Source organism: Cupressus sempervirens, chromosome 1 (genome assembly GCF_028749045.1).
Source record: "Cupressus sempervirens isolate cs-2001-9-10 chromosome 1, ASM2874904v1, whole genome shotgun sequence".
Lineage (NCBI taxonomy): Eukaryota > Viridiplantae > Streptophyta > Pinopsida > Cupressales > Cupressaceae > Cupressus > Cupressus sempervirens.
In genome coordinates, this window is record NC_143118.1 from 889,601,700 (window position 1) to 889,625,983 (window position 24,284).

Genomic DNA, 24,284 nt, shown 5'->3' on the forward strand with positions numbered 1-24,284 from the left:
AGGTGGTTGGAGCATTAGTTAGGCCAAAGGGTAGAACTAGAAACTCAAAATGCTCGTAATGACATCTAAATGTCATCTTGGCAACATCCTCCTTCCTCATTCTAATTTGATGGTATCCTAAATGTAAATCAATTTTAGAGAAATATACTACTCCATGGATTTCATCTATGAGTTCATCCACCCTAGGAATGTGATAGCAATTTTTTATAGTCTTCTTATTTAGGGCTCGATAATCTATACACATCCTCATTGTCCCATCTTTCTTTTCACAAGTACTACTGGTGATGCAAAGGGACTGGAGCTAGGTTGAATGTGTCCCATTGCTAAGATTTCTTGAATAGCCTTTTCAATTTCATCCTTATAATTTTGAGGATGTGGGTAAGGGGTGGTGATCACTGGTTTAGCATCCTTTTCCAATTCTATAATGTGTTCAAATCCTCTTTTGGGAGGTAATCCTAGGGGAATCTCTTCAAATACTCTTTGATGTTTCTTAATGATAGGTTCAATGTCAATATGGATGAAAAATTCCTATGGAGTTGATTTATTTAATACTAAACATTGTGCAATCCATTCTCCCTGATCATGTCATAGTATTCTTTCTATTCTTTTGCAAGAAACCAGTTTTGTGGAATCATTAGGTATTCCTTCCACTGTTATTTCTTCCCCGTTGTGCTCAAAAAGGATTTTTAGGTTTGGAAGGTCGAACCTAAAACATCCCAGAGAAAATATCCATTGACTGCCCAAAATTATATCCAAGTCTAGTGGAACCACATGTAGGTCTTCTCTGATGGTTTGATTTCTTTCTAAAGTGATTTCTTGTTGTGGAATCACTTTTGTGCAATGTACCAATGATCCTGTGGCTTAAACAATAGTAAAGCCTTTCAACTTCTCAGTTTTTAATTTCATTTTGTTAACCAGTCTTTCATTAATGTAGTTATGGGTTGCTCCACTATCCACTAGTGAAATGACTTTTTGTCCATTAAGGGTGCATCTAATTCTTAAGGCCCTATTTTTGGAGGGTTGAATCATAGTGGCTATTGCTCCGTATTCTTCCCCCTCTGCTTCTTCTTCATTGCTTTTGTCACATTTTGCCTTTTTTCTCACCCTTTCTTCCTCATCATCCTCTTCTATTCTTTGGATGTGGCCTTTCTTCCCACATCTATGTCCGGGCACCCAGTCTATTCCACAATTTCTACAAGTGTTCTTTTTGTAACTATGGCCTGGGTGCCATGGTTCTTGGCATTTAAAGCATAAATTCTTTTTCTTTAATTCTTCTTGTTCCTTAGTTGGAATGAACTTTTTGTAGGATTTATCTTTTTTGTGATTTTTAATAGTGGGCTTATTCCATGATTTGTTGCTCATGTTTGAGACTTCCAACCTCAATGCCATTTCAAAAGCGTCATCTAAAGATGAAGGTTTTAAGGCACTTACTAGACCTTTTAGTGAATCTTTCAACCCTTCTATGAACAAGTAGGTAAATAGTTCATCATCTATTCCTATTACTTGGATAGAGATCCTTTGGAATTCTTTAATATAATCTTCTACTATTCCTTGCTGCCTTAATTGAGTTAATTTCTTAAAGTTTTCTTGAGGATGCTTCCTATCAAATCTCTTGATGAGTTTTTGAGAAAATTCTTCATAGGAAGTAACATTTTGGTGTCCTTGAGTGACAAGGCCATGATGCCACCAATCATGAGTTGTTCCTTCTAAGTGAAGGATTGTGAATTGAAGTGCATCTTCCTCTGTCATTGGACTTAGGGTGAGATAGGTGTTCAATTTTTGTAGCCATGCACGTGCCATAAGTTTTTCTGATCCATCAAAATTTGGAAGTGTCACTTTATTTACTTTACTTCTAAAATCTTGATTTTAATGTCTTTTTTCTTTCTTATGACTTTCTCGCCTATTGGCTTCATAGAATTCCCTGAATGTTACTAACTCCCTGGTTTCTGGTTCAAGATTGGCATAAGCTCTAGCATTTTCAATAGCAATATTGGTTGTTTGACCTTCTTCTTCCATTGAGGGGCCTTCCCTGGATAAGAAAGGAGGTTTGGGTACTTGAGATGGCATAGCTCCATTATTTTCCAAATCGTTTGAACTTATGTCCCTTCCATTAGAATTACTGTTTTTAAGATTGTTTATGGAATTTCCCATGTTTTGCAGTGCTTGAAGAAGTGCTTGATTTGATCTTTCTATTTGCTCTGCTAAGGTTTGGTTTATCTATTCCATAACATTCCTAATTTCATTGGATAATTGCTCACTCATTTTTTCTCCTCTTTTCATTTACTATATTTTCAGGATGGTAGGATCAGGCTCTGATACCAATTGTAATGACCCCTTTTTAATTCTTTGACCTGATATTCAAAAATTAGTATAATTTTAGGAAGTCATTCTAGTTAACATGCCTTAGATCCTTATTATTATTCAAAATGGAGGGATTGAGCAATATAATTTAATTAGTTTAATTGATTTATAAAGTTTCACTCTAATGCACCAGGAAAACTACTCTCTTCAGCTATGACTATCTGGAGACGGTAGATTGACGGTGCAAAGGGCGCATGAAACAAGCTACAAGTGGCTCCCTGGAGGATACCGTCAAGTGCTCAAATTTACTCCGCCTCTCCCTCCACCCACTCCCTGTCTGAAGATGTCATAGTTCAGATGAGAACAAAGCTTCCTTGGCTATAGTTTGAATTACATTTTTAATGGTAATCTTTCAAATTATTGCTAAATATAATGTAATAATATTCCTTTATTATCATAGTCATTCACACATTATTATTATATGAAATATTCATCATTTTGTACATATATATATATATATAGTAACATACATTTAAATATTTTTATTAATCTAATTTCATGCTATGTATATCGATTAGGGTTGATATTATGAAAGGAAAACTTATATACAATTGAGTCTTATGTGATACATAAGTCTCCAACTCGTAATGAGTGAGGCCATTACCAATATTCATAATGATATATCTGATACCAATGTTTGATTGTAACCAAAAAAAATGCAATCAAGATTCAGTGTCGTACTTGTTGATGAACTTGTAGGCAGTGAACAATCCACAATACAGTGTGGGTACATGCTGAAATGACCAGTATTCCACGTGTCGAGCAAGGTATAGGCGAAGTGAGTTATTATGACTTTTCGTGCTTTTTGCTGGACTTCTGTATTGTATTTTTTCCCCATAACCTAACCCTAAAGTAATACATATATATGTTGTTGGATAGTCATGTAGGTACAATTGTGTCTCAATAGTTTGTTTTAACTTCCCTTATTTGTATATTTCAACGTATTGTAATTAAAGCATTTTTATAATCATTTATAAGTTGTAAGAATTAATAATAATTAATTGATTAGGGTTTCTTTCAAAAAGTGTTGATAATAATTAATTTATTGAACATAGATAATACTTGTAATAATGTTAATATATTAATGTAAAGTTTTAGTGTATAATAATATTTATATTGTGAATGTTCATATGGAATTCGGAGATTATGGATGTAGTATTTTATTACCACTTGTATGAAATTTAATCAAAGTAATTCAAAAAAAAAATTCATTTAAAGAAGCAAATTGATTATATTAATTTTGTAAATCCTTGAACAAAATACATAATATAGAAACATATTAATCTAGGTTCATTACAAAAATCCTTTAATAGGGTCACATTTAATAGTATTGTTTATAACCTAACAGGGTTGGCTCTTAACCGAGCTCACTTCAGAAGAGTGAAATATTGGTAGCATGTTACTTGGTGTTTTTTCCCTAATTGGGTTTCCATGTTAAATCCTATTGTAAAAGTGTTATTTACATGTGTGGATTTTACTTTATGCATGCTATTTTTATAGTTTTTTGTTTTACTGTTAATCGACACACATTAATAGAATAGAGAGTTGGAGAATGTTAAATTATTGATGATGTGCTATATGCAGTAGGCTATTTTATGAGATTGATTAAGTTGCTTAAAGTTGTTAAAAGTTGAATTGGTACATCTGGACCTAAGGATAACTTATTCACCCCCCCCCCCCCCCCAGCCTTCTAAGTTATTCTAAATCATTCTAACAATTGGTATCAAATTTGTAGTGCTTGTAAGGAAAGTTTGAAAGGACTTATAGCCAAAGATCAAGATCTACAAAAGAGAGATTCCCAAGATGAACAAGAACTTCCCAGCATGGCAAAGATTGAACTTATTTGGTATTAGATATTCCACATCATTGTACCTAGATAGTGAATAAATTAAGGTACCTAGACCTATGACAATTGAGAAAATAAATGAGGAGGAGCACAATCAAATAATGATTGAACTAAAAGTAGCCCTAAATTATGTTGAATTTTATGATGTGAAGGAATGCACTACTATAAAGAAAATGTGGGAGAAGTTGGAAAAAATACATGGAGGAGACAAAAAAGTATTAAGAGATAAGGTAGAAAGTTTGAGAAGCAAGTTTGATGACATGAGAATGAAATAAGGTGAGACTCTTGCACAATATTGTGGCCAAATCAAAGAAGTGATCAATTCTAACAGAGAATTTGGAGGTATCATATCTAATGAGAGCATTATAAGTAAGGTATTGAGTACTTTACTTCCTATCTATACAATTAGAGTATCTAAAATTCAAGAACTAAGATGTACACTTGGTAATGATCTGACCTTAGATAGTCTAATTAGTAGACTCACTACATTTGAACTATCAAATTTTGATAAGTATTCACCTACTAGTGTTGAATCTATAATTAAGGCACAACTAGCCCTTGATGGATATAAGAAAATGAAGAAAAGAAAGTATGTGGAAAGTGACAAAATCTGAAGATGACCTTGATGAGCTTGAAGTATTGTTGGCCAAAAGACTTCCTAGAGGAAAAGGAAAATACAAATGTAAACTTCCTATAATTTTTTTTACATGTAATAAAGTTGATCATGTTGTAGCAACGTGTCCTGACAAAGATGACAAGGAGGAAAGGAAAGATTTCAAGTACAAAGGAAGGATTGATAATAGAGATAGCCCAAGGTAACAAAGATTGAAAATATTACAAGGATAAAGGTCAAAAATTTTGTTACATTGTTGAAGAAGTTGGTTCTGATAGTAATTCTAATGATCATAATGAAGAAGTTATTTATGTTGCAATAAAAGATGATTATGATGAAGATGAGAAAATTGCATTGATTTCACATGTGAGTAAGAATGATAGATGGATATCTAATAGTGGTTGTTCACATCATATGATTGGTGATACAAGTAAGTTTGAGAAGCTAGAACATAATAGAAGTAGTGTTAAGTTTGGCAATGATGCACCATGTAATGTGAAAGTTAAAGGATCAATTAAACTAAATAATAAGATCAAATTTTAAAATGAATAGTGGGTTGATGATTTGAAATATAACTTGTTGAGTGTGGTATGATTGATCAATTTAGGCTACAAAGTTTATTTCCAAAACAAGAATGAAAACATCTATGATGCTACTAATGAACTAGTCATAATTGGAGAGAAAACAAGAGGTAACTTGTTCTATCTAGACCTTTTTGAAGATACTTGTCTATTTGCATAATATGAAGATGTTTGGTTATGGCATAAGAGGCTATGTCATGTGAACATTGATAATTTGGCAAGCATTAATAAGTTGAAAAGAGTTAGAGGATTACCAATATTAAGAAAACCTGATAAAATGATGTGGAAACAATGTCAAATGGGTAAAATGAAAAAAGTCTAGCTCAAGAGCAAGGCCTATTATTCTAATGATATTTTGGAGTTGGTTCATACTAGCTTGTGTGGTCCTATCAGAGTGCAAAGCTATTATGGTGAAAAATATTTCATTCTATTTGTTGATAACTTTGCTAGAATGATGACTATGATGTTTCTTAAAGAAAAATATAATGCATTTCAAATGTTTTAATCATACTTGGCTAGAGTTGAAAAGGAAATAAATAAAAATTGAAGTGCTTGAGATAAGATAGAGGAGGTGAATTCATATCAAATTAGTTCAACATGTTTTTCAATGACAAAGGAATCAAGAGACAAATGAGAGCACCAAAGATTGAACCACAGAATGGTATGGTTGAAAGAAGGAATAGATCAATTATGGATTGTGCAATAACTCTAATAATGTAGAAGAATATTTCAAAAAAATATTAGAGAGAAGTTCCCAGTACTGCAGTCTACACTCTGAACCAAGTTCAAGTGAAGAAATGAACAAACAAAACACCTTTTGGACTATGGTATGGATATGCACCTAATGTGAAATATTTAAAAGTTTTTGGAAGCGAGTGTTATTATATTGAAAGATGCAAGAAAATAAAAACTTTAAGCAAAGAGTGATGAAGGAATATTTCAAGGATATTCCACTAAAAGAGAAGCTTATAAGTGTTTTAATTCTAATACTAACAAAATTGTGGAAAGTGAAAATGTTAGAGTTGATGAATTTTTAGAAAATAATGAAGAAGAATGCAAGAAAGAACTTGAATACACTAGAAAATTTGTCTATATCTATGAAGGTGAACCTAACCCCTTACCTAAACCAAAAAAGATGGTTGTTGAGGCACCAACCAATAACTCTCAAGGTTCTACAAAAGAGTTCTATTGAGCATCAATAGAGTGTCAAGCATTAGGATATAAGAGTTTAGTCATAGATAGACACTGTCAACCATCAAATAGAGGAAGGTGAATTGGATCTAGAGACAGTGGAAGAAATTGAAAGAGTTGAATCCAATGAATCACAACAAGAAGAAAGAAGACCTAAACCTGTATTGAAAAATTATGTGAGAAGGCATCATAAACTAGATCGAATCATTGTAGACAAAGATTAAGGAGTCATGACAAGAAGAAAACTATAGAATGATATGTGCTTATTATGTGAGTTTGAACCCAAATCTATCAAATATGCTTTGGAAAATGAAGATTGGATAAAGGAAATGAATGAAGAGATTGAGAAAATAGAGAAGAAAAAGACATGGAGATTGGTTCCCCAACCAAAGGACAAGAAGTGAGATTGGAATATGTAAATACAAAAAAATAGTTAGCTAATATATTCACAAAGGCACTACCAAAGGATACTTTTCAGTATCTAAGAGGTAGTAAGTTAGGGGTCATACCCCTACCTCAAGAAAACAAAGAAGAGATGTTGCATTGCATCAAATTTTGTAATCAGAATATCTTACAGATTGATGTAAGAGGTCACACTTTAGGATATGCCTAAAGGTGTGAAAAGAAAGAAATTGAACTATGATTAGATGAAGCTATAAGGAGTTATGAAGCAAGATGATGGAATGACACTTCTATATCAGTTAGAACAATGATATAGAGATGTATGTGAATGGTTGATGCCTTTGGCATTTTTGTCAAAGAGGGAGATGTATGGCAGTTACAATTCAATTACCATTCATATGAAAAGGGAGAAATATTTTGTCAGAGGGTGTTGAAGTTGTCAAAGAGGAAGAGTATTCAAATCAAGAGCATGAGTTGAGGTTTTGTCATCAAGAAATATGACAAAGATAGAGTGTGTGTTCAAATGATAGAGGGAGTATCATATAGTTGATACTACTACAATTGATGATAGAGGGAGCATCATGAGATTGCATGGATGAGAATTTGAATGAAACTAAGAAAGAGAGACACAACCAAAAAGAGAGATGATAGTACAAGTTTTAATATTTTGGATTGTATGGTAACTAGAGGTTTTGTCATCAATGTCAAAAGGGAGATTGTTGGAAACTACAATTGGAAAAATTGTTATGTTGTCAACATAATTGTAAGACATAGTGTCTAACCTATTGGAGAGACATTTAATAAAATTGTAGAATGTCTTATCTATTGATTCATGATGAGGATTTGAAAAGAAAAGATAGCAAGGTGAGCTAGTGATTTTGATGAACAATAAGAAGTTAAGTGCCATGGAATTAAAATGGGCACTTGATGATTTAGTCATTGACAAGATAATATATTTTTTAATCATTACATCAAGTGAAGAACTTAGTTGAAGTTTATGTATAAGTTAATTGACAAGATTTGAGCTAAACTCTAAGCATGCCCAAGTATTAGTTTTGGTCAGTCAATAAAGCAAGTGAAGTAGAAGATTAAGAAACTTAAGTAGAAACCAAACAAATAGTTCAAGTTAAGTGATAGTTATTGCTAAGCAACTTGATGAAGGAAGGTTAGTAGCTGCGGAATGTAGTAATGATTGAGTGAGCTAGTTGATGCCTAGTAAAATATAATAGTGTATGTCAAGCTACATAATGATGACCAAATAGAAGAATACAATTATTGCTGAGTGACAACAAAATTTATAATTTTTAAGAGAATTAAGTTTTAGGTTGACATAGTTTGAATTTTTAATTATTCAAAGCATGTGGAAGATAAGGATTGATGAGATGGAGCATTTAATGTGTGAGAAGAGGTTTTTATGCAATCAAAGGCAAGGATTTGAACAAAACTTTCTAGAAGGAGAAGGAGAACATGATGATGGAAGGATTTGATAAATTTGACCTAACCCTAATATCTACAATGATGTTTAAGGAGAACAATATCAAAATTACCTATTTAAGGAGGCAAAAGAGATGTGTTCTAAGGTTGGTTTTTTATTGATTGGAAATCTTAAGGAGAAGTTGTGAAGAGCAAAGCAACAGAGGTGAAGTGAAGAGTTTGATGAAGTGTGATTTCTGGAGGAGGTGCCAAGGATATCGATGACACATATATTAATAAAGGTCAGTCAATGGACATACAAATGAGCAAATGGAGATCTGAATTTGTAAAGTAGGTTGTATTTTACAGATCAAACATACTATTATATTCTAACCATTGTGGCAGTGAAAATCCTTTAATCAAGGTTGACCTAATAGTCATTTTATAAATCCTTTAATCAAGGTGACATTCTAATGGAATGATACAATATCCTCTAACAAGGCCACTCCTAACAAGGTTTCATTTAATAGTGTATTGTATAAACGTTAACAGGGTTGGCTCTTAACCGAGCACACTTCATTACAGTAAAAAATTGGTAGCATGTTACTTGATGGTTTTTTCCAAATTAGGTTTCCACATTAAATCTAGTTGTGAAAGTGTTATTTACATGTGTGGATGTTACTGTATGCATGTTATTTTTACCATTATTTATTTTATTTTTAGTCGATATACTATATGGATCAAGCTATTTTATGAGATTGATTAAGTTGTTTGAAGCTATTAAAAGTTGAATTGGTACATATGGACCTGAGGATAACTAATTCACCCCCTCCCCCTCTTAGTTATTCTAAATCATCCTAGCAGTATCTATTTTTGGTTGTTCTTATGAATTTGGGTCCTAACCTATCTATTTGTAATGTATTTTCTTTGTCTTATAATTTAGTAATTGGAGAAGTCAGCTTGTGGCTAGAGATCTTATATATAAGTAGGGTAGTGGTTTTTGTTTAGGTAGAGAAGGATAGAGAAAGATAGAGAAGGGTATGGAAAGGTACATATAACAATTGGTAGAAGTAACTAGAATATCTAGGGTATGTTGAAGTTTTATTATTTTGAGGATGATCAACTACAAACAGGTTGTTAAAGGTAATGAATAAATCTATCTAGTTGTAATTGTGTATTGAAAATGGTGATGTAATATCTACATTTCAATCCAAATTGATAATAATTGAGTGGCATTTCCTTCTTTGATGTTCATTGTTATAGTTTATTTGGGCATTTTCATTGTGGCATATCTAGTTGCTACTTTAAACATCTCCTTCGAAGGTTCTCTTTCCTTCACTGTGATAATAATAAATAGAAATAAGGCCTTTAAAGGGGTATTTATTTATTCAGTCAAGTAGGGTTATTTATAAAACCTTGGGATGTCAATACCAACTCTTATGAGGATCTCCCCTTATGAGTACTTGTTTGGATCTAGCTGTCAAGGCATCTATTGGAATTTCTAAAGGGAAGATGTCTTGCACTCAATTTCATTATCTTTTGAAAAAAATATGGGACCAAATACACAAACCTAGGACATAAAGGTAATCTCTTTTTCATGATTTAAATAACCTACTTCTTTGACGAGACCATAACTGGTCTCATAATTAAACTAATAAAGTCATATACGTCTTCTTATTATTGTAATACACCTAAATTGGCACATTGGTATGTTGAACCAATTCCGGTCTATCAATCTTACTTAAAGTCTCATTTTGCTAGGTAATTCTAAGTTTGATATTCTCTACTTGACCTAAGTGTCAAATGCGGAAAAACATTAATCTGTATTAATTACCCACTTCATTTAATTCCTAAATCAAAATTGCATTAGCTAAATTAAACCTATTAATCAAATTTAATTTAATTATGAGTCTTAGTACTTTCATTAAATTAAAATCACCCCTTTGGCTAAAAATAAATGAGGAAATAAATATATTTGATTTAATTAATATATCCTCATTTTAATTATTCAATTAATTAGAGTATTCAATTATGAGGTCATATTTAACATTTTTAAATCAAATATCTTCTATCTTATTCTCTCTTCGGTTCAGAATTGGAAACATTAAGTGGACTAAAATCAAAAAAGGAATTAAATTGGTTAACTTCTTAATATACTCAGATGCAATTAGTTAACTTCCTTTTCATAAGGGAATTTTCTATTATGATTGAATCTTCTTCAAATCTCAAAAGTTCATTCAGTTTGATATCAACCATTGATCAAATTCTAGGATTCTATTTAAGAAACCTTCAAACTCTCATTTAAGAAAAAAGGGAGGGATATGAAAAATATCAAACTTATGTTGAATTGATTACTCATTTCTTGCATTCACAATCTCATTTATTTTCACATTTTATCTCTCATATAGTTCAATAATGCATACATTTAGGATAATTTTCTCTCTTTATTTCCAGATAAACTTGCATACATTTAGATTAATCTTGCATATGACATAGCTTAAAATCCTCCATTCTAGATGTCTAGTTGCTTGCTTCTCAATCTAAGAGTGAATAGCAAAATCAATCTAGTTAGAAGGCAATAGATCAACTTGTTAGATTATTTTAGATGAACAATCCCATGTTCATTCCAAGATGATTCTACATATAATGATCATGTTGAAGTGTGGTTAATTCATAGGCCATAATTAGCACTCACATTTCTGGTGCCCATCGTGGGGCTGACCCTGATATTTAGCCTCAAATTCTCACTTTTTCGATGTTGGTTAATTTTTGCCTACAAGTTTTTAAAGATTTTTCATATCTCCTAAAAGATATGGAAATTAATAATGAAATTTTTTTTGCAAGTCTATCTTGATGTTTTTAGGCTACAAAAAAAAATTGAGATTTCTTTGGATTGATTTTTGGTTTTTTTTAAATTGATTTTTGATATTTTTAATCATGGAATTCTGATATAGAAATTTTATTGCAAATTTGGGATGCTTTCAAGAGATTCTAGTAAAACTTTCAAATTTTTTTGATCAAATGTCTATTTTTAATTTAAAAAATTATGATCTTTCTTTAAAATAAATAATATATGACACAAACCATAGAATTTTAATCTAAAAATTTTACTGCAGGTTTGTGACACTATCAGGAGATCAGAGTAAAAAAATCAGATTTGTTTGCTCCAAATTCTATTTTAATAATAATAAAATTTGGTATTTTCATAAATAAATAAAAATTCATGATGCAAATCTTTGAGTTTTAATCAAAAGACTTTATTTTAGGTTTGTGGAAAGTGGTAAGGAAGCAAACATGGGAGGACATTAAATTAGGAAGGAATAAACATGAATGGTTAATCATTTGTCTTTGAATGAGTGTTGCAATTACATTCAAAATCCAAACACACTCTTGAATGCCTTCAAACTTAAAACAATAAAATTCAATCTTGAGTGTCTTAATAAACTAACAAATCTTTCATTGAATTAATGTTTCTTAAACCAATCTTGAATCCCATGAACTAAAATCCAAAGTTTTCATTGGAACTCAATTTAAAACACAATCTTGAATGCTTAAAGGAAATTTACATGATTTCATTGGAATTAATCTTTAACACTCAGGTTTAGTGATTAAAAAGAACACTCATTCAATCTTGAATGCATAAAGGAATTGGCTCTTTTCCCTATCAATTTCTTATGTTGCTCAATTTACTTTTGTTGACAAACTCTGAATTTCTTATGTTGACTATGCTATAAGTTGGAAAGAACCCTGCATACTAAACACAAATGTCTTCAAAAATAGATTACAAAATATAAAGATTCATTAGGAAAGAACAAGTTTCTTTTAAACTCCAAGGCCACTTACATATTCACTCCTCTTGTGCCTTTGGGTGATCTTGAGTGCATAAGAAATAAGTGGACTTGTTTTATTTTTAGGAGGTCTCCTTGCGGATTTCATCACCCCTTGGGACAATCTCAACTCCCATATTCTAGCAGAGTACAAATATCGAGAGGTGAATCGAAAGACACCTCTCTTGGAAGTATAATCTTGTCACTCTTGGCTAAGCCCCAAAGAAATTTATACCTTTGGGAAATGAAGGTGAAGATTTGGGTTACCGTCTCCTCCTAGCTGTGTGGCATTTTTTTCTTTCATCTTCAAATTTGGGCCTCATGTACCTTGTGTGTATCAAGGAATACCTATAGTCAATCTTTGTATATCCTAGTTGAAAGCCTTGATAGGATCGTTGATGTGTTTAGCATGCTTGAGTATTGAAATTCCAAAATCTGGATAAACATCACACAAGTCAAAACTAGTGAAATGGTGAGTTAAACATCTGATGAGAAACTACTTGAAAATGATGGCTACACCATCTTCTTGAATCTTCACTAATCTATGACTCCCTACACAACTCTTTTTGCAACTATCTGAAACTATATTATCTCAGTTGAGCACTTATGACCCACGTCTAAACTAGTCTCTTAGCTCCACTATTCTACTTGTTCTATTGTGGTGTTATCCATTGTTGTCACGATAGTCAATCTCTTAGTTGTTCTAGCCACTCTTTTGACTATTCGTATCTTGGAAAATATCACCCTTGCTATAAATTGCACCTACTTGGAGATGAAGTTTAAGGTATGGTCTTAGTCAAACCTATCAAACCTTTTATGTCTATTTGTTCACATAAATCTAGGACATCACAATGGCTAACAACAAATGCACTAAATCCAATATTCCTAGAAAGGAATAAGAGATACTTATTTCAAACATGAAGAAACAATTCCAATCAATGAGCGCTCAACTTCAAATACTGAAGGAGGATGACAAAACGTCATCAAACAAATTCTCCTTGTGAGATTATTTACCTTCCCTTGATGACAAAAAACCATCAAATTCATATAGTGTTGAGTCCAAGCCATATCAAAACAATCCACAAATACCCAAGAAATCTAGAAATATCTTTGAAAAAAAACCTTTGGAACCTAAACCAAAGCATGATTTCACCTCTTTGGGAAGATCTTATGAATCAACTTTGGAATAACTTATTCAAAAGAAACTCATTGTTTTACCTAAAGTCATTGGCTGGAGTCTTCTTTATGAGTAATTATTGTACCTATCATAGACATAATCTACATGAAACTTCATATTGCATGGAGTTGAAAATAAAATCCAAGATCTATTTGATGTTGGCATAATTCAAAAAATTAAGAACTTATCTATCAAAGATGCTACTCTCAAGCTTGATCAACATCATGAAACCATGTCTAGTAATGTTTCAAATGCAACTTCTACTTCTTCAAATATGCCATCACCTTCTAAAGCATCTAAGCTTTCCAACATACCTCCACCAAACAAAGTACCTAATGATTTTGGTATTGACTATGTGTACCCTCAAGGGCTGCCTCTAAAAGAAATCCAAGCTAATCTTGACTTAGCTACAAACCTCTCCCATACTACTCAAACTAAAGATCCAAAACCTTCACGCATTGCTACTCCTATTATTCCTGCTCTAACTATCCCTTCACTATCTCTTAAAGAGCCTACCATGAGAACTCCACATTCTACCTTGTCCTTGGAAGTGGATCCATGTCAATAAGATTTTAAAAAATCTAAAGATCAAGATCAAGAACCCTCTCATATCCCTCAAGATTTCATCCCTCCATCTCAAGAGCCACATAGTCCTCCATCTCCCATATCATGTCTCCCTACTAGGCAAGATGATGATACTCTTCCACCATCCCTAATGAGATTACTAAAGATCATGAGAAAAATACTTTTCCTATGCTATCTAAAAATCCTTGTCAACATCAAAGTATCCCCTCTTGCTCTACTTATCTACAACCACTTCAAAATTATACTCAAGCTTTAAGTTCTCCTATCAAAGGTGTTGCTCCTATTAAAGTTATTCATGAGTCTATTAATGGCCCAGGTCATGTTGCTTACTCTAAGGATGCTAATATCCCTATCCACTATCCATTTATATCTTCTAAATCTATTCTTGGTCCTTGTCCATCTAAGCTAAAGCCTCCAAACCTTCCATATATTTTGGGACCTTATGTTTCTCCATCTCCTAATTCCACTATTAACTCATTAGCTACTTCTCCTACCCTACCTCAAGATTAAAAAAGACACAAATCCTTAAGTCCTTCACATAAAGCTTTCCATCTAAACCAACCATATCAACCTTCTTCATCCACAAGTGGAAAACCTTTTGGAAGCAATTTGGATGATCAACTTAAAAATAAACATGAGAATCCATTTACAAATGATCACTATGTCTCCTCTAATCGACATGTGAATGCAAAAATATTACTGTTCAAGAGACCACAAAAGTCCATTAGCAAAGGAACAATATCAAAGCAAATATGGGTTCCTAAATCCATCATTGAAGAAATATGTTGTAAAGCATCCAAAAGTGAAGAAAACTCTAAAGCTATATGGATTCCCAACTCTCTTGAAAGACTTGAACTTTGAAAACAAATCAAAGTTGACATTCCATCTTCCAAAGGCTTCCACTTCATCTTCTTCCAAAAATCTTCCTCAAAATATTATGAAGCCTTCCACTCCATCTTTCTCCATAGTTATTCTACCACCTCATACATCAAAAACTCAAACTATTTTGTCCATATTTCCTCCATCATTCTACTACCCTTCAAGGTGTGTGTCAAAGTTGATCTTGCCCACATTTTATTCTACCCTTGTGCATCCCTTTCAATACCCTATTACCTATCCTTCCACCTTCTATCCTACCACCTTTTATCCTTCCATCCCATTTATCTCATCCATAGCCTAAAACCTTATCCTCCATATTTTTTTTCTACTATCTCCCTTCCATTACCCTATCAACATCTTTGAGCATGCCTTTCTATTGTCTTGGCTTATCATGATTTATCCTTGTAATAGGAGCACTATTGAAATTGAAAATGGCTTGAATTCTTTCCAAAAAAAATAATCTAAAAATCCAAAAGGGGGGTGGGGGTGCAATTTGAGTATTTAAATTATGCCAAATTCATGCTAATTATTGTGCATTATATTTCTTAGATTTTTAATAGCTTTTCATTCTAGCTTTTAGTTGCATTCATGCTAAACTAGAATTATATTTACTTATCTATATTAATAGTTTCTTTCCATATCATTCTATATTAATTCTTACTTGCATTGAAAATACAAAAATATAGATGCATTCATTCAAATCCTTCTTTCTAGCAATGGTCTATTGTTTATTGAACTCTTGATTATGAGAGCAATTAAAGAACCCCATCTAGATAGGAGGCAACAGGTCACATTGTGCAGACATTGAAGATGAACAATCTCATGTTCATTCTTGGATGAACCTCGCAAAAAATGACTATGTTGAAGTGTGTGTCTAACAAATTTTAGCACTCATAATTATATCAATATTATAGTGCATTTAAATAGTAATGAGGAGTTCTCTAGTTGTATAAGGTAGAATGTAGGTAGATATTTGATTTTTTTTAGTGAATAAATGTGATAAAAAATACTTCTAGTATGTCACCATGAGTGTACAAGATGTTTCAATGCAACTAAATGAATTATTAATTAACTCATAATAAGAAGAAGATTTCAAAAGCATTTGCTACAAAGAGCTCCTGACATCAACTAAAGAGAACACCACACACATTAAAAAATTAAAATTAAAACACCATGAGAAAATAAAGAAGAATATTTTATATTCCCATTAACTTCTACAATTCATGCACAATCATAAAAATTTTCATTCCTAAATTAGTGGGAAAACTATTCGTTTTGTTCAGGATGGAGCTGCACATTGCATTGTGTCATTTTTCTCAAAAATGGATAGCTCAAGTTATTAAACTATATGAATATAATAACATAATGGTAATTTTATGTTGACAAATTTGATTGATATTTTGGTTGAATTTTTTGATAATAAATTCCTTCATTTGTGTTGAAAACTTGGAAAGATCCTAAAATCAGACACCCAGAAATAGTGAAGGAAGAAATCTTAGTAAAATAGGCATATGCCACTCATTTCATAAAAAAATTGATAAATTCAAGATGATATGGAAACTATGCTTGAAGGTATAAAATCATCTATCAATAATTTGGTGTGATTCTCAACAAAAAAAAGTTGTGCATAGTGATTGAAGATGGATGATTCAAAAGTGGAGTAATAAATTATTGTAGTTTTAGTTTTAAATGTAGTCTCAGTAAAACAACAATATCTATCTCACTTTTAAATTAGATTTAGAGGTTAAAAATGACATTAAAATTAGACAAGGAGGGATTTGAAAACCTTTGAGATTTTAGCAATAATCATAAAATAAAGGAGCAAAAAAAGATTGAAACTGTTTAAAGTTGAAGTGAGAGAATAGTGGGCAGCATATTCAATTTTCTCTTAGTTCTATAAACAACCCCTTGAAAATAGGATTTTAAATCCAAAATTATTAGTAGATTGGTTGGGTAAATATACAATATGTATTCTATAAATAATATTTACTCATTTGAGAAAAGGGGGGATTAGAAAGGCTTGATTTCGCCCAAGGAAACGGGATAGATTCTAGTTTTGTTTCCAGTAATGTAATTTCAAATTTCTTGGAATAAATTCAGTTCAAGCAATAATTTCATTTAAAGAAATTATAATTTAGTCTATCCTTATCAATTATTGCAATTTAAATTCTAGAAAGTGTTGGATATATTAAATTCCCTTTCATGCAAGTGTGCTCTAGAAATTTTAGTGTAGATTAGACTATCAAACAAGTTCTCTTAGTTCTTCTTTGCATGCAACCATGGAGACTACCTTGGTTTGATAAATTAAATGATGAGGTTACAACAACCTAATAATTATTGACTTTATGAAAAATTTCTTGGGTTTCTATTCTTGAATACAATATCTTGATTACAAGACTTTTCAATATAGATGTAGATGGTGTCATGAATATGGTCTCTTATAAAGGGGGTGACCCAAAACAAAGATATCTCCCCCAACTTCTTTTGGTCCTACTCACCCTACTCCTAGGGAGAAGAGGAAGGCCCCTATATTTGATGGGCATGTTAATAAGGAGGGTTTTCTTCTAGTTAAACCCCATACTAAGGGTAAGGAAAAGAGGAGGACTTGGATGGATAAATAGAATGATGAAACTCTTCAATGTATTCTAGTTGAACAAACTTTGATTCTAGAGGAAAGTATTCCAATTGAACTTTCTTCTAGGGAATTGGTTCAAGGTATGATAGTGGATGAGGAAATGAGAAAGAAGGACTATGTTATTTCCACATTTTATTGACAAGTTTCTTTTTATGTTTTGGATAGCACAAATCTTAGGGGGCTAGGCCATTGCCAAAGAGTGCAGTTGGCATTGTTTCAGTTCCTCCTCTAGTAAGAGTGGCCTTTGAGACTAGGAAAAGTTAAAGATCCCCTTTCTTTACACCTTTAGTGAACGCCCCTTAGAAATGGGTCTTCAAATAAATTTTCAAATAGTGGAAGGAAGATTGATCGAGAAAATGTCAAGACCATCAAGGATACATTGGTTGTGTCAAGATTTGAGAAGCCTACCGATTCTCATTTCTCACAACATCATAAATGATTGTTTTATCATGGAATGTAAGGAGTTTGAACAATGGCCATAGATAAAAAAAAATTTGGGTTTGATTACTTTTTATTTCCATGATATTGTGTTTACTTAGGAAACTAAGTTATCGATTGAAGCAATGGTGAATAAATATTCTATTATTTGGTATCAAGGTTCTTTCCAATCTTAGATCCAATGCAATTTAGGCAGTTTGGACCTCTTTTGGGATCTTAGGAATATCATCCCTCAATTTTGGATGTTAATTCATTCATCTCTTCTCAAGGTTGCCTCTAATTTGGAGTGATGGGAACTTGTCTCTTTACTAATGGAAAAATATCATCTTTGGGCCCATATCAATTTTGTTCACTTTCTCATTTTGTTTCTTCCCTCGTTTATTATAGAAGGTTTCAATGCAACTTGTAGTTCAAGTGAGAAAAGAGGTGGTATAATTAGACTTGATTCATTTCCACACTCTTTAAGGAGAATACAATTTTTTTAAATTTGATTGATGTGAATCTAACCAGTGGTATTTATACTAGGAATAATTGTAGATGCGATGCATAAGCTATTTCTAAGAGATTGAAATGATTTATTATCTCTTGCTAATAGTTGACTAAAGTTGAAACATTATTTCAAAGATTTTTTTTACTTGAAGAGGATCTAACCATTGGCTTGTCAAAATATCAATGTTGTCTCCTAAATTTTCAAGGGGCCCCTCCTTTAAATTTCATCTCATGTGGTTGCATGGTCCTTCCCTTCATAAATTGATGATTCGTTAGTGGTATAAAGGGCTTCACTCTAATGGTACAAGTAGTTATACTTTCTCCAAAAGATTTTGATATATGAAGTGTAAATTCAAGAGGTGGAATAGACAGAGTTTTGGTTATCTTAAATTCAACAAAAAGGAAACACGAGATCAACTTGATTCTGCCACTTGGGCTATCTAGGATCAAGGAATAATCTTGGAGTTTAGTCATGTAGAATCCATGGCAATTAAAGAATTAGAGGAATGAGAACTTTGAGAGGGCATGTTTTGGAAACAAAATTATAGGATTGGTTGGTTGCAAGAAGGAGATAACAATATTGCCTTCTTTCATAAATTTATAAGAGCTAAAAGAATTAGAAACTCCATTACCTCTTTTGTCTCCTTAGAAGGAGTGTATCTCTCTTTGATGCAAGAGATCTCTTACGAAGCTTTTTAATATTTCTCTTATATGTTTGTGTAAGATTCCATTCTTATTGATGAGGATGAGTCCCTCATTCTTAGTTGCATTATTTCTCTAGTTTCCAATGAGATGAATAATGCATTTTTATGCCCTATTATGTTGCAAGAGGTGGAAGATATTGTGTTTGGTATGAGAAAATGTAAAGTTCAAGTCTTGATGGCTTCCCAATTAATTTTTTTTTTAAAGTTCTTGGAAATTATTAAGTTTGACCTTCTTGCACTTGTTCAAGAGTCACATAGGAATAAGTAGATGTTAAGGGATATGAATGATATCTTTAGAAATTTGACTTTAAAAAAGAGAATACAAATAGAATTAGATTGGATTAGTATAGACCTATTACATGTTGCAATGTGATTTATAAGATTTTATCTAAACTAGTAACTCAAAAGACCTAAGATGTGTCTTAGAAATTTGATCTCTAATGAGCAGGTGGATTTTTTCATGGGTAAAAAAATTCTTGGTGGTATTGTGATTGTTGCCTAAACCATCCACTCTAAGGAAACTTCAAAAGAAAAGGCATTTTTTATTAAACTGGACATGGATAAATCTTATGAAAGGGTCCAATGGGATTTTTGGCAAATAATTCACTTGGCTTTTGGATTTTGCAGGGAATGGGTGGATTGAGACATGAGCTATGTCTCCTCTACTTTATTTTTAGTCATAATTGGTAAAGATCCTTTCAAATTGTTATGGACTTCTAAGGACCTCTAGCAAGGAGACCCTTTTTCTCCCTATTTGTTTATTATTAGGGTTAAGGAGATTAGGAGATTAATCAAGGATAGAGTAAGACAATTCTTGATTAAGAGATGGAGATGGGAAAATAATCTAACCCCTTATTATCATCTTCAATTTGTGGATGATATTTATCTCATGGGTAAAGATAGAATTAATAAAGCTGATTTTTTTGCAAAATCTTTAGACACATGTTTAGCTACCTAGGGGAAAAAGATCAATGATGCAAAATCTTTGAACTTCTTTTTCAATACTCCTAGGCCATTCTAAGCATGATTGCTTATATTCTTGGATTTCAAATTGGGGCTCTCTCTATGGCCTATCTAGGGATCCCCTTGGAATGAAACCTCATTAAGAGAATTGTGGTAGGGAACTCTCGATAAAATTTGTAAGAAGGTTACTTTGGACTTATAGGTGCCTTTCTTTTGTTGTAAAATTGAGTTTTTTGATGACATTGGTTCAAGCCCTCCCTATATAAAAATGTATTGTATAGTTTTTCACCTCTATCTTTGAGAAGGAGTTTGATGTCCTCTCGTGGAAATTTCTTTGTTCTAGAAATCTTCTTGCTTCTAAATGGAGCCTAATTAGATGAGATATATTTTGTAGATTAATCCAAACAAGGGGCCTTGGTCTTAGGTCTGCAAGTATTCTTGTACAAGTTATAGCTACAAATCTATAATGGAGATACTATACCTATCAAGATCAAGATTGGGCTAAAATCCTTCCACATAAATACCTTCATGGACTTACAGTGTTGATGTAATTTTGTACAGTCTAGAGGGGAAGGGATCCATGATTTTGGCACTCTTAAAAGGGGGTCGAATCTCATTAGATAATATATTTTCTAGATTTGTACTAGAGGCTTGGAGGCTCTTTTTTGGCATGATTCTTGGGATGGGAACCCTCCTATCGTGTCTAAATTTCCTCATCACCAACCTTTGTGCAATTTCTTGTGTAAAGATGGATAGAATACAATGGTTGATTTCAAAACATCAAGATGTAGTGGAGGTGGAAGTTTCTTGGTGGAAAGACCCTCATGAGTGGCTAGAAGGGGGCTTTGAGGAGAACCAATAGGAGATGACATAGATTTCAGCTGGTAGATTTTGTAGTGGGAATATTAATTGTAGCTTTGGGCCAGCTTACATTGAATGGTAAGATCCATTGTTATGGAGATGTGCCTTTTTGGAAGCAGGTTTGGAATTTCTTTTCTTGGTCCAAGTGTAGTTATGTTCTTTGGATTGTCACTCAATACAGGTGCCTCACTTGGGAGAATTTGAGGAAGAGAGGATTTCAAGGTCCTTCTATTTTTGTTTTCTGTAGAAATAATGAAGAGAGTACTTCCCACCTTTTCTTCCTATTTTTTATGCCAAAGAGGTTTGGTGGGGAGCATGGAACCATGTTCATTTACATGCTACCTAATTGGTGGAAATTTGGGACAACCTGGGGCATCCTCGAAGGATACTTTATCTCTAGATAACTTGGTCTCTTGGGCTTGTTTTTATTATCTAGAGTTTATGGTTAGAGAGGAACCACATAATCCTCCAAGTAACTAAGATTGGGAACTTCTTGATGTAAAGAATGATTCTTTGTAGATTTTGATAGACTATTGCAGTAGTGTCATTTGTCTTCTCTTATTGAGGGTTGTGATTTGGCTATATTAAGGTGTCTTGTTTGGTTGGTAATGACAATCGCTTTGTTATCAGTATGAGATCAAAACAATCTAAATGATAAATCCATAAAGAGGGAAGTTGTCATCCTCCTCCTAAGGGAGTTCTAAAGATTAATTTTGATGGATTGTCTAGAGTTTGGATCTTGGTCAGGTAGGAATTTGAGGGGTTGAAAGAAGCAAAAATGGGAATGATGCGTACTTTTTTTTTTATTTACAAAGGCCAATGTTTGAATGATTTGATAGAGGCCTTGGTTATTTTGCATGGTGTTGAGATGGGATGTTCTTTAGACTAAAAATGGATTATTTTTTAGTCGGACTCATTAATTGTTGCTAATATGCTGAATGTCAATCATTTGGATGGAGTATCCTCGTAGTTAGCCCTAGTGGCTAAATAGATCTTACTTCTTGGTAGGTCCTTAGAATCTGTTTCCTTTTATTACATTCATAAGGAGTATAATAAAGTGGTTGGCATAGTCGGCTCATGAGAGCTTGATGAGTTAATATGTGGATAACTAAGAGGCTCTACCTCTACATTATTTGGAGACTTTGAGAAAGTTAAATAGGAATGCTAGAAACCTGTAATAGATGAAAATGGTTTAATTGTTAGAAATAGATTGTGATATTGTTATTAGAATTCAACTGTGTATCATTTCGAGTTAATTAAACTCATTCATATATGTTTCATGAGTAGTGGTTCACATGAACCCATATCATGCAAATGAATGGAACACTTAACACTCATTGCATCTAGATGATGGTCACAGAGGTGAAGCACTGAGACTTCTTGGGAGGCCACCCATCTCAGTACTACTCCATCTCAAGTGTCCTTAACTACAAAGTTGACTTGTTTTGGAAAATTTTCTCATACTTAGAAATAGATTATCAAAACTAACTGCCTAACTATGTGAGCTCACTATGGGTATCTACGTATATGTGCATGGGTATTCATACATATATCTATACGCATTTTAGTAAGTATTTATGTGTATATATGTATGTGTGTGTACAACCATATATACATACATACATATTACATATGTCTATATACAACACATACATGCATATGCATGTGTGTTTCCTAATTGCAAAATTATCTTAATATTCATATTTTCCGCAGACAATGTACTATATTATAATCTAGTATATTTCTCTATTTTATAATGCTTTAAAATCAAAATATACTCTTTTGATCAATACAAATGTCAGTCACTATTCTTGATGAAATCTATACCAGCAAACCTAACCTTTTATGTAGACTTATTTGTGTTGATCCTTTCCTAGTATTCTTTACAACCCACAATTTTGTGTGTATGGAAGATTTTATACAAAGTCATTGATAATGTAGCTAATTGATATGGGAACACAAGTCATGACATGTAATTATTTGAGATCAGATCACTAGTAATAGGCTGAATCTCTTTGGCTAAGAGCTAATAACTAATAGGTATCCGTGTAATATTTGAGATCGGATCCCTAGCAATAGACTGAATCTCTTTGACTAAGAGCCAATGATTAATAGGCATTCATATAATGTTGAAACCTTGCACTGAATAGACTATTTAGAAGTTTCCACTGTTACATTTCAATGCTTTACAGTCACAATCTTTTGACAGTCAACCTTATAGATGAATATGATTCCAATTGTAAACACCACAAAATTTGTTCATAAACAAATGCAGAAATACTATACTCTGAAACTTAGTAAGGCTATAAGAAAACAGAAAAAAAATCTATTTGTGCTCAATCCTTAACAATGCACTCAGTCTATGAAACCGAATGTCTATGTTTTGTTTGATTAAATTTTTAAAATGGACATACCTTTCCAAGCCTATGAATTCCTGAGGCAATTAAGACGGATATGACGACGAACATCAAGCACACACTTGCAAGTCGCCATGTTGATGTGTACTGCAATGACTGCTCCCCTCCTTCTTCCGCCATTATTTTCCTTTGAAACCCAACAAAACTCCAAGATTTTCTCTCAAAACTGCCTGAAACTCTGATAGTTTTTCTTGAAATTCCAGTGTGGAAATTGATCCCAAGGAAAAAGAGAGACCAAGTTTGTGTATATGTCAAGATTTGTGGGCACAAAAACAGAATAACCTCCCGACCAAGATGTTCTTCCCTCAAGTGGGCCTAGTGTGTTTTCCATTGCTTGTAATTTTCCAAAGCTAAAGTGAAAGAAAATTCCATGTTACGTTAGACTATTGTTTAGCTTTTCTCAAAGAAGGAATTTGCTTTTGAAGTGTGCCAAATGTGACTTTAGTTTTAAGGATCTATCGAATGGTTTGTGACTTTTTTGTCCATGTACGTTATTAGCTCATTTAAGGCACAATGAGGGGCATTGCAATGGAAAGGACTTGTGTGACTAGTTTAGGCCACTTATATACTTTGGCTAGGGTGAGCTCTTTTGATGAATATGCAAGTGAAGGTTTTGGGCTTTCCCCATTGATACGTTTGATTGATTGGATGATTTAAGACAATCTAAAGTTTTATGTTTATAGGAGTAGTTCTTGTGTTATAAGAGATGTATTCAAGAAGAGAAGCTGAAGAGACATTATGGTCGTTTATGTGTATATGTGTGTGGGTGGTTTCTATGTAGAAGATTAAATGCTAGAATTTAAACGATTATCAATAGAATGAAAGAATAATATTGCAAATGCATGATGTTAAGCATTTGAAAGATGATATTCTAATGCATTAAGGTGCAATTCGATGTAGCT

General features: G+C 32.7%; 1 protein-coding gene across 2 annotated transcripts in view; it reads right to left on the reverse strand.

Moving 5' to 3' along the window:
* Positions 1-23,618, reverse strand: part of LOC149580707 (MLO-like protein 1) — a 406,166-nt gene extending 382,548 nt beyond the window's left edge. For both annotated transcript variants that reach the window (XM_089814525.1, XM_089814517.1), the window contains exon 1: positions 23,380-23,618. In XM_089814525.1, coding sequence (XP_089670651.1) covers positions 23,380-23,502 — 123 coding nt within the window. In that variant the 5' untranslated portion in view covers positions 23,503-23,618. The remainder of the gene's footprint in view (positions 1-23,379) is intronic.
* Between the last annotated feature and the right edge of the window lie 666 nt (positions 23,619-24,284).